Below are 10,638 nucleotides of genomic sequence, written 5' to 3'. Positions count from 1 at the left end.
TGTCTCTCAGCACATACACCCAACACTATATGAATGCTGTGAGAATATGTCATGATTTATAACAGGAATCATAACTGGGCTTGTTTGACATTCTAGGTACGGTTTCTCCTGGCAGAAGCAAGGTTGACGTCTCCAATTTCACTAGGGTACACAATTCTCAGCCCATGTGTAAAGTTATTCCCTTAGACCTTTATATATATGTGCTGTTTTTAAGAGTATTTGTGGCCGGTTTTTTAATACAGTTACGTAATATAACAGCACAGTATGTTATCAACACATCAAATAGCCCATCTTTTAAAAGCATTGGGTCTTTGAGGTGCATATGTGGAACAGAGGCTCATTTAATTTCTAAAGATAAGAGCCATTCAGTGTACAAAACCAGTGTGTTGACCACAAGCACCTATAAGCTCCTGGTTGGAAAATCTTGTCCTTCCTACACACACTTGTGGTGTATTTCAGATATTCATTGCTCTGTACATGAAATAGAATTATCATGCCTGAAATGTTTTGGATTTCATTGAACCTTCTGGTTCTACCATTAACTTTCTATTGGCAAAATAATAATAATAATAATAATAATAATAATAATAATAATAATAATCCTAAATGTGTACAATTTTCAGGGGCAGCCCAAAGCATGTTGTTGCCAGAAAATCCAAATGGCAGTCTGCACCTACAAATGCTAATTAAGCTGGGGCACAATCTGCTGGGAAGTTCTCCTGTGCAATTATCAGCTGTGTTGATAAGCTGACTTTGCCACTGTTGATGGGTCTAGTTCTTTTTTAAACACGTATCTTGGGGCCTGACTCTGGGAACAGGGAGATGTGGCAGTAGGGACTGGACTAAGCAGTTAAGGAGAAGAGGCCAGAAAATGGAAAGTGCTTCTTCTTCCTGCCCTTCTTCCAACCAAGCTAATCCAGGTTGTTCTATCTATCAATGAGCCATTACATCTCAGTCTGCTGTTGCTTGATGTTAGGATGGTCCATTCAAAAGCAAATTTATTCTGGGTCTTGATCCTAAATGAGGACATTACTCTGGCCTGCATTGCTGAGATCTATGAAGACATAAGTCTGTCTCAGCAGTATTGTCATCCCAAATTCTACATGCAGCATAAATTTAAGCTCCATGGCAGGGAATGGGCGATTGGGTGTTCTGCTGAGATTCTATCTCCTTCGTTCTCCAAGCTCTTTGTCTAGCAATGTTATACTTGGTAGTGGGTTCATGGACTGATTTGAGGTTTTGTTGACACCCCACCCAGCTACCTAACAACCTCCTTTTCTGCACTGTTTCAAAACTCAGAAAAATCTGTTTGACTAGAGAGAATGTGTCCTGTTCCGTTAGGGCTTCAGATTCACAGGGGAAGTGGACACTGATTTTATCTCCTCTGGGCAGGCCCTCAGGTTGAGTCAAGTCACACACATCAGGTCAAGGCAGATCAATTACAGGTCTGAGAATTCAGGACCATGGATAGGTCCCAATTCTTGCCCTGTACAGTGGCACCTCAGGTTATGAACTTAATTCATTCCGGAGGTCCGTTCTTAACCTGAACCCGCTCTTAACCTGAGGCACCACTTTAGCTAATGGGGCCTCCCGCTTTCTGTTCTCGTCCTGAGGTAAAGATCTTAAGACGAGGTACTACTTCCAGATTAACGGAGTCTGTAACCCGAAGTGTTTGTAACCCGAAGCGTTTTTTACCCAAGGTACCACTGTATTGCTGCTGTAGAAGGATGTTAACTCAGCAGATAACTGAAGGTTTATGTAGGCTGACAAGGCCTGGTCTATAGAATGCCTGTGCTATAAGAAGGGAGCCCTGGGTGGAGCAGTCAGTACCTCCTCCTATAGCTGTTAAGCCCAACCAAAACTTTACAATTTAATATCCCAATGTTCATGTTATAGAACAGTGATGGTGAACCTATGACACGCAGAGCCCTCACTACTGGCACGTGTGTCGCGCTGTTGTTGTTGTTTTTTCCCCATTTGCTCCTCCTCACGCTACAGCTTGTCTCCGCTGTTAAAACCCAGATCCTTTTTGTTGTTGTTGTTCCTGGTGGCCAGAGATTGTGTTCAGTGATTGGTCTTTTTTCAATTTGCTGAGTCAGTGGCTGTTTCTGATTGGGTGCAGCAGGTTCATTTCTAACCCTTTCTGTGCTGTTTTTATTTGGCGCTTTTTAACGCTTTCTGTGCTGTTTTTTGTGCTTTGGCAGACTATGTCAGTGCTGCGTGTTAGTTCCAGCGAAGGCTTCCCCCCAAAAAATCAAAGTAACTTTTGCGCCCCCCCCAACTCCAAAACATTGGTCAGCAGCTCCCCCCCCCCCAAAAAAGCTCAACAACTCTGGGCACTTTGTGATAAATAAGGGGGGTTTTGTTTTGTTTTGTTTTGTTAAATAATTAGTTTTTGGTTTATTAAATACAGTTATATATTACAATTATACATTTTTGTTATTTAAACTATAAATATTGCAGAATTATGTTTTTCTCTCTCGAAATGACACACCACCTGAGTTATGCTCAGTTTTTTGGTGAATTTTGACACACCAAGCTCAAAAGGTTGCCCATCACTGTTATAGAATCATAGAACTGTAGAGTTGGAAGGGACCCTGAGGTCTAGTCCAACCCCCTGAAATGCAGGAATATGCAGCTGTCCATTATGGGGATTGAACCTGCGACCTTGGTGTTATCAGTGCCATGCTCTAACCAACTGAGCTATCCACTCTTCCTTAGGCTGTGCGTTAACATTATACGGTAGGTACATCTTCTAGCAGGGTTGTGGGGAGCGATGGGGATGTTCTGCTAGAGGGCCAGTGTTCAAACTTAGGGCGAGTGTGTTAGGAGTAGGGAGGGGAGCTAACAGTAGGGCTGGCGTCCCTGATAAATGCTTAAGATAAGGAAGGGGGCTTCAGTTTTTCCTAAAGCTTTTAAATAGAAATAAATAGAAATTGAAGGAGAACCTAAAAAATGTGGGGAGGGCGGGGGGCACACCACCTCAGGTTGCTTGTAATTTGATCCTGGCGTCTGCTGCCCCGATGTGGTTTGAAGATGTTGCACTACTAAGCCTCCATATGTGTGCAATCAAAAGAGCCTTTGTTTCATGATAAGTTTATTTCAAAATGGAAATTAAGCCTTTGTAATTCAAACTAACCTTAAAAACATATTCCTGGCTGTGGTGGGGAAGAACATAGAAAAGGGGGAAGGCAATTAAGCAGTCAGTTGTATTTTTATTTATAAACGTTTACTTCTGAGTAAGTGTTACAGTCTGCTATGATGCAGGTGGGGTTGTGAGTTGTTGGTTACTAATAATGCTGCTGTGGGTGCAATCCAAAGCCAATCACACACACATATTTTTCCTTTCCATGAAGGAAAATGTTCCATTCAATGAGCATCCCAGGCGGAATTCCCCTACATATTAAGGAGGCACTACTGTTTCAGAGTCTACACTCTTCCAGTTTTGCGCTAAACTGTGTACAAGTCCAGTAGTGTTTTGCTGCTGTTTGGTACTACACCAGATTGCACAAGGTGACCCGGTCCACAAATCAGAATGCATGATCTGTCACTTTTTATACTCCACAGTCTCAGTTTCTGCAGAGGGGGGGGGGGACTTAGATTTCATTAGACAATATTCTGAATGATCGGTTTGGATTGAACTCTTTCCCCGTTTCTTCTCCCATCGGTTGAGATCTCCTGATCAGATCCTTTTTTGAAAGTTAGGCAGGAAGATACCAAGGCAACCCTCACTGATCACAATCATCTGCCATCTTCATTGAGAACTTTTAGTTACCATCTAAATCCATCTTGTGCTTTGATCTAAGTAACAGAAACTTGACATTTTTGTCAGGGTTCTTCTTCTTTTACTCTAACATGCTAGCTTTCTATGGGCAGGGGGTTGTTTTTCAAAATGGGGGAGCATCCAAACTAGATACAGTATAATGAAAAAGAGTGTGTTCATCTCTCTCTCTGTACGTGTGTGTGTGTGTGTGTGTGTGTGTGTGTGTGTGTGTGTGTAGCCAACTTGTACATTCACCTCTAATTCCAGCTCTGGGCAAAGCAGGTTTTAAAAACACTACAAAAACTTGGAGAACTGGGGGCCAGAGACAATAGGGAGATGTGTGCAACAAAGGCGTTAAGCAATCCATATTATTATTTATTATTATTATTATTATTATTATTATTATTATTATTATTATTATTATTATTTCAAATGGAGGCCAAACCAGTCAGCCTTCAAAACCGATGTTTAGTCGGCAGATGCACGAGATTAATCTTTAATCTCAGGGTCCGCAGGGCGGAAATATTGCTGCTGCGTTGCAGAATCTCAGCCTCCGGGCGGAAAGCGGGGGCAGAGGACGAGGAGGAGGCGAAGGCAATGAATGACCTAGTGCGCACGCGCGGCGTCACGTGACCGTCCCCACCTTTCCAATATGGCGGCGCCCAGTTCCTCCGTCCGGGCGCTTCACCTCATACAGGTAACAGGGCTCAGGAAATGCAGAGAGGGAGAAACGGCGCTCCGGGTCGTGGTCCCTTCTTGGAGGGAGCGAAATGCGAGAGCTGAGGGGCAGCTATCGCATCTCGCTGCTTGGCGAGACGAAAAAAAAGCCTGTGGGAAACCGGGAGCCGCTGTGGCGGTAGGGCGGTTGAGGTTGGGGACGGTGTTCTGGATTCGAATCCGCTACGCGGCCGCGGTGCTTGCGTGGCGAAAGTGGGCTAGTCGCCGCCTAGCGCCCCCGCCCTGCATCCACCTCACGAGGCAAATGGAAAAATGAAAATGTTATACACTCTGTATGTGTATAACATTTCTATACCACATTTTCCTTCCAGGGAGCTCAAGGTGGCGTAGGTGGCTCTCCTATTCCCTTTTTAATCCTCACAACAACCCTGTGACGTAGGTTAGGTGGCTAAGAGATGGTGACTGGCCCAAAGTCATTTCAGTGAACTTAATAGCTGAGTGGGGATTCCCCAGGTCCCATGCTTGCAAGTTGTAAAGTACAGAGAAAAATAAAATGTTCCCTCCCCCATAATAATGTACTATGTAGAATCACAGAATTGTGATTGCAATGCAGGAGGATTATTTTAGCCCAATGTGAGGCTCAACCCCATGACCCTGACATTAAGAGCTTCATGCTCTGCGGACAGGGTTTTATTAATATTTTTTGTGAGGGGCTTCTGGTTTCCTGTTAGGGCCCCCTCTTCCTTCCTGTCCATTCCCCCCAGCCATGTGTACAGTGGTACCTAAGTACACAATTGGTTCCGGAAGTCTGTACTTAACCTGAAGCGTACTTAACCTGAAGCGAACTTTCCCATTGAAAGTAATTGAAAGTGGATTAATCCGTTCCAGACGGTCCGCTGAGTACTTAAACTGAAGTGTACTTAAACCGAGGTATGACTGTAGTTGGAACCCAGTTGGATAGACACCTGTGTTAATAGAAAACTGCTTAAAGATGGATCCCCTCATTTTGTAAGCAGGGTTTTGTCATCTGGGCAGCCCAGGACCTCCATGCACACTGCCCAGGCTTGTCACTTCAGTGATGCTAACGCAGTGGTTTGAGTTCATCCTCAGAGGTGCAATCCATTGTCTCTTGAAACAGACAGATGCCAACAATTTATTCCTGACAGTTTTTGATAGATTGGCAATGGTGGTGGTAGTGGGAGTAGGATGTAAATAGTAACAATACTTAAAACAGTTCCTTCTGATTGTTCAAAGTTTCTCCTGTATATAAGGGTGCAGTTGTGCGGGAGTTGTACTTATTAAGCAAAGGATTCCTTCATTGCAGGGGGTTGGACTAAATGACCATCATGGTCCCTTCCTGTTCTGTGATTCTGTGAAAGAACATAAGAGCATTGCAAGAAAGAGCCTATTGTAAGGGACTTTACAAAACTTACTTTGGTGCCTGTAAGTCTAAATGCCTAAGCATCCTTTCTCTTCTTTTTGTCCATTCAACAGCTAGTGGCTGCCTGAGTACAGACTGTTAGCATTCCCTTTTCCCTCCAAGTCCTCTTTCCCTCAACGACTCACAAAACACAGGCTGCAAGATTGCTACCTGGCCTTTTTAAAAACTGCACAAACAACATCAGCCAATTTTGTGTTTTTATCTTGTATTTTTATCCTCTGAACTGCCTTGAGATTTTTGAATGAAAAGTGGTATACATATTTAATTATTAATAATAATAACAACATAATGGTGTTTTTAATTAGTCTCAATGCCAGGGATGACTGGAGAGTATTAGGGTGGCTTATTAGTGCCTCTTTTCTATCAGAGAAGTGTCTTTTGAGTGGTGGCCAGAAATTCAGTTGCACTCTAGCTACCAAGCTACTGCCCATTGCTTTGTTGCTGCTGGTAACAGACAGAAAGCTTCAAAATGGGGCATTTCAGGGGCAAGGTGTTGGTGACATTGGATCCAAAGCTTTGCAGGTAGCCTGATGGGCCTCTTACACCATACTGAAACTTATATAGAAAAAAATTACTATTGGCAAAAAGAATGGGCTTAATTATCCCAAACTGCAATCTTTGGGATTGCCGGTGTGAGCTCCAAACAAGGTTTCTGCTCTACGTTAGCTGTGTCCTGAACAGGAACACTCCTCTTTGTGGTTAGAATACACTGTAATATTTTGCGGTGATTCTTCATTTGTTCCTTATGATATGAAGCAAGTAGTTGGGTGCCTGTCAATTTGGGAGTGAAGCATCCTCTGAAAGATAAGGTAGTGGTTTCAACACAGTCAAGGGACTCCCTAGGTACACAGAATTAGTTTGAAAAGAGAAAAAAACAACCTAGAAATGGCCTAACAAGGGCTTATGAGTTTCCAGGACCTACAGAACATTGAGGGCAGCTGACCTGTGGCCTGTCGGGTGGGGGAGAAAAAGAATTAGAAATAATAGCTTTTGCTAAGTATAGTGATTCTTACAAGTGAGAATTACAAGTAAAGGGATCTGTGCCCCAAGGATTTAAAAAACCTCTCCCTGCGTGCTGTTTGTGGTAGTTTCAGCAGTATGTATTCCGCAGTATTCTTATTTGCCAGAAACACCCGCTACATGCGCTATAAAGTACTAAGTTTTACAAATATCAAGGAAACATCTGTGTTTATAGTAATGCAGTACCAAGGTGTTTGGTATGCCCAACTAAATGATTTTTTGTTAGTACACCAAGCGGCTTGAAACCAAAATGTTTATAAATGAAAATTAAATTTCTGGTGTTTTCTCACATCCATGTGTAAAGCCAAAATGGTGTTGAAGTCCTCTGTCTTCCATTGTGAAGCAGCTGCGTGGATCTAAAATAAAAATATACAAAATATTGATTAAGTTTGGTGTCCTGTTGTTAGCATAACTTCCTAGATTTCTCTGGCAAGCAGATGTTTCAGTGCTTGCATGCCTGCTGGAAAATGCTCAAATTTGGGCTTCGTCAAACATGTTGTTGGGGAAGGGATTTTCAAAGTCACTGAAAATGAAAGCCCTTGCTAATCACACCTTGGTGGTGCAGAGGCTGCCATCAAGCAATTGGCCTATTTGCTATAATGGTAACTCCCAAAGTGTTCTAGAAAGTATAGGTTAAAACAATCAGAATTGTGCATGAATGGCAATAGGAAGCCAGTGCCACAGCAGAACAAAAGCGTGTCCTGTTCCAGAAACTCACCCTGTTGAAAAGTGGTTGCTGCGTTCTCCACTACCTTTAGGTCACTGATTCTGCAGTTTGAAATGTTTAATAATGGTTACAGAAAGGGAATAAAGCTTCTGAGACATTTCTCGGAATAACTTGCCAGGGAGTAAATTTCCTCTTTAGAACTTAGTTGGTTTACACTTCCAAACTGTATTTCTAGTTTCAAATATAAAGGTAAAGGTAAAGGGACCCCTGACCATTAGGTCCAGTCGTGACCGACTCTGGGGTTGCGCGCTCATCTCGCATTATTGGCCGAGGGAGCCGGCGTATAGCTTCCAGGTCATGTGGCCAGCATGACAAAGCCGCTTCTGGCAAACCAGAGCAGCACACGGAAACACCGTTTACCTTCCTGCTGTAGCAGTTCCTATTTATCTACTTGCATTTTGACGTGCTTTTGAACTGCTAGGTTGGCAGGAGCTGGGACCAAGCAACGGGAGCTCACCCCGTCACAGGGATTCAAACCGCTGACCTTCTGATCAGCAAGCCCTAGGCTCAGTGGTTTAACCACAGCGCCACCTGGGTCCCTACAGTTTCAAATATAGATGAAGTTTAAACCATTGTTAAAGATGTGCACATAGAAGGTTTTATATAATTTCCAAATTCTTTTGAGTGGTTTGTGGGCGTGTGTAAGAAACAGGCGTAAGAACAGCCCTTCTGAATTTAACCAAATGTCCCATTTACTGTGTAATCCTTCGGATGTTCACTCTGACGAAAATCCCATTTAGTTCAGCGGCACTTACTTTGAAGTGCCTTCTAAAATCATTTTATCCACAGCAGACAGCTGATGGCTTCTGGAAATCTTACATGAAGGGAGTTAAGAAATTGGAGCACCTCCACATGCAGATGCAGGCTTTGTATATTTATGCAGGGTTAGGATTCTCTAGGCTCTATTAGGAGACTTATGTCTTTTTGTGAATTCCCCTTTAGTGTGTTGGAACCCACAAAATGGGTCACGCTTCTGCTTAAGTTGGGTCTTATCAGTGGTATCACCACTATTTAAATCTGTTTGCTTGTTTATATTGTTTGCAAGAGAAGGGCAGAAGAGAAAAGAGGAGACAAACAGGAGGAATGTGCAGAGGAGAATATTTCCTAAGCATATGGTAAAATTTTGAAATGGTGCCAGGGAAATATTGGAGGTTGCTGATCTAGTATCACTTTTCCTTATTTTTTGTTCTCAGTCTTCCCAATCTGTATTAAGTGTTTTTACATGGGTTTAAACTACTGCACTGTAATATGTGAATTGCCCTGAGTTTCTGTTGAGATTGTGTATAAAATAGGTTTAAAATACGCAAGAATACAAATATTTTATAAATATTACAAATATTGTTTCTATTATTATTTCCCTGACTTATACAGCTAATGGGTATTTGATGCAGTTAATTGACAAGTTTAAATAGATTTAACAATGCAGTCCTAAATAAATCTACTCAAAAGTAAGTCCCATTGACTTACCATGCAATCCTAACCTTCTACGTAAGTCCTATTGAATTCAATGGGCTTAGTCCCAGGTAAGTGGAGTTAAGATTGCAGCCTTATTCTCAGGTGTAATACATTGCTGAGCTTGTGCGCGTGATTTACTTGAGCTGCAGGCTGCATCCAAAGTTAGTCCTACTCAGAGAAGGCCCATTGAAATGCATGGACACAACTAACTTGCATTTGTTAATTCCAGTGGGTCTGCTCTGAGTAGCACTGGCTATAGGCCCTATGTTTGCTAGCAGATCCAGTCTTCACATTCTTCAGTTCAAGGTAAGAGTTTGCACACAGGTTTCTCTCTCTCTCTCTCTCTCTCTCTCTCTCTCTCTCTCTTTCTCCCCCACCCCGGCGCACGCTCTTTTCTTCGGTCTCTCGGCAGTTTCTCTTTGTCCGACTGGTTTGAAAATTCATAACTAGCAAACCAACTGAAAACATGTGGAACTCTGTAGCTCAAATTATAGCTAAGTAACAATAAGGGGGAAGTCTAAGCATGATCCTTCTCCATTTCCTGAGTTGCTGCCGCCTCATTAATCAGGGCTCAAGTGGTATAAGCGAAGCAGCTTGCTTTGTCGCTGGCGCAGCGGCTTCTTCGTCCCCTTCCCCACCCCCTGTGTGCCTTCACAGTAGGGAAAACTAGAGAGGGAAACCATCAATCTTCCTTGTCGCACATGTCAGCAGCGATCCGCTCCTCTCTTCCTGCGTTCTTTCTCTCTCTCTCCTGCTCGCTTGCATACATATGAGCGTGCGCATGCACACACAAACACACCTGTATTTAAAATTAGCTTTGCGACCTTATCATTTCCTTACCTGCTCTCTTTAAACAGATGGATAGATCTGTAAACTGGAATCTTCTACTCCAAAGTGCAAACAAATCCAGAGAAAAGGCTTCAAAGCCAGTTAACACTGACTTACCTTGACAGTTAACAGCAAGTGCGCCATAATTGTATTTCATAACATGATTTCAAAAAGAAAAGGGGGGGGGAAAGATTGGAACAATTTGTTTAATCTGCATGTTAATGGCCACATTGCTATGGCTGCCTAGTAATACTAAGGTTCTCAAAATCTGTATGTTAGATCTTTTGATTATTCCCAACTAAATTCCACACCATTTTTTAATATTGCGTATAAAGATGAATAAATAAGAAACATGTACAGCCCATAATGTAGTTGACACCTGTTCCACCCCCCTGTTTTTGTGCTTGTATCTACTATGATGCAAAAATGTAAGCAGGCAAAGCTTTCTTCATGTGGAAAAAGTAGAGGGGAAAGCTTCACGTGCCAAATCTCTGTGTTAGATTGTTAATAGCTCAGAAGCTGAGCCAGTTAAAAAAGCAGAGTTGGAAGCTCAGTACAAGGACTGGGAAACCATCCAGTAAAAACAACTGACGCACCACACCTGAGGACTGTCGTACAATGGAAGTGAAGATTACTGGTGTCTTCTAGAAAGACGCTCTGTTTTAAGCTACAGTGGTGCCTCGCTTAACGAATGCCCTGCTTAACGAAATTTCCGCTTAACGAAAG

The 10,638-nt window shown here is 42.7% G+C and overlaps 1 protein-coding gene across 1 annotated transcript in view; it reads left to right on the top strand.

The window, feature by feature from the left end:
* The first annotated feature begins 4,351 nt into the window (after window positions 1–4,351).
* Window positions 4,352–10,638, top strand: part of WARS2 (tryptophanyl tRNA synthetase 2, mitochondrial) — a 29,134-nt gene continuing 22,847 nt past the window's right edge. Inside the window, exon 1 of the mRNA XM_035097065.3 lies at window positions 4,352–4,460. Coding sequence (XP_034952956.1) covers window positions 4,416–4,460 — 45 coding nt within the window. The 5' untranslated portion in view covers window positions 4,352–4,415. The remainder of the gene's footprint in view (window positions 4,461–10,638) is intronic.

This window comes from Zootoca vivipara, chromosome 15 (assembly GCF_965207765.1).
Source record: "Zootoca vivipara chromosome 15, rZooViv2.hap1.1, whole genome shotgun sequence".
NCBI classification, from domain to species: Eukaryota; Metazoa; Chordata; class Lepidosauria; order Squamata; family Lacertidae; genus Zootoca; species Zootoca vivipara.
The sequence above is the reverse complement of the archived record's forward strand: the minus strand, read 5'-3'. Positions and strand labels throughout refer to the sequence as shown.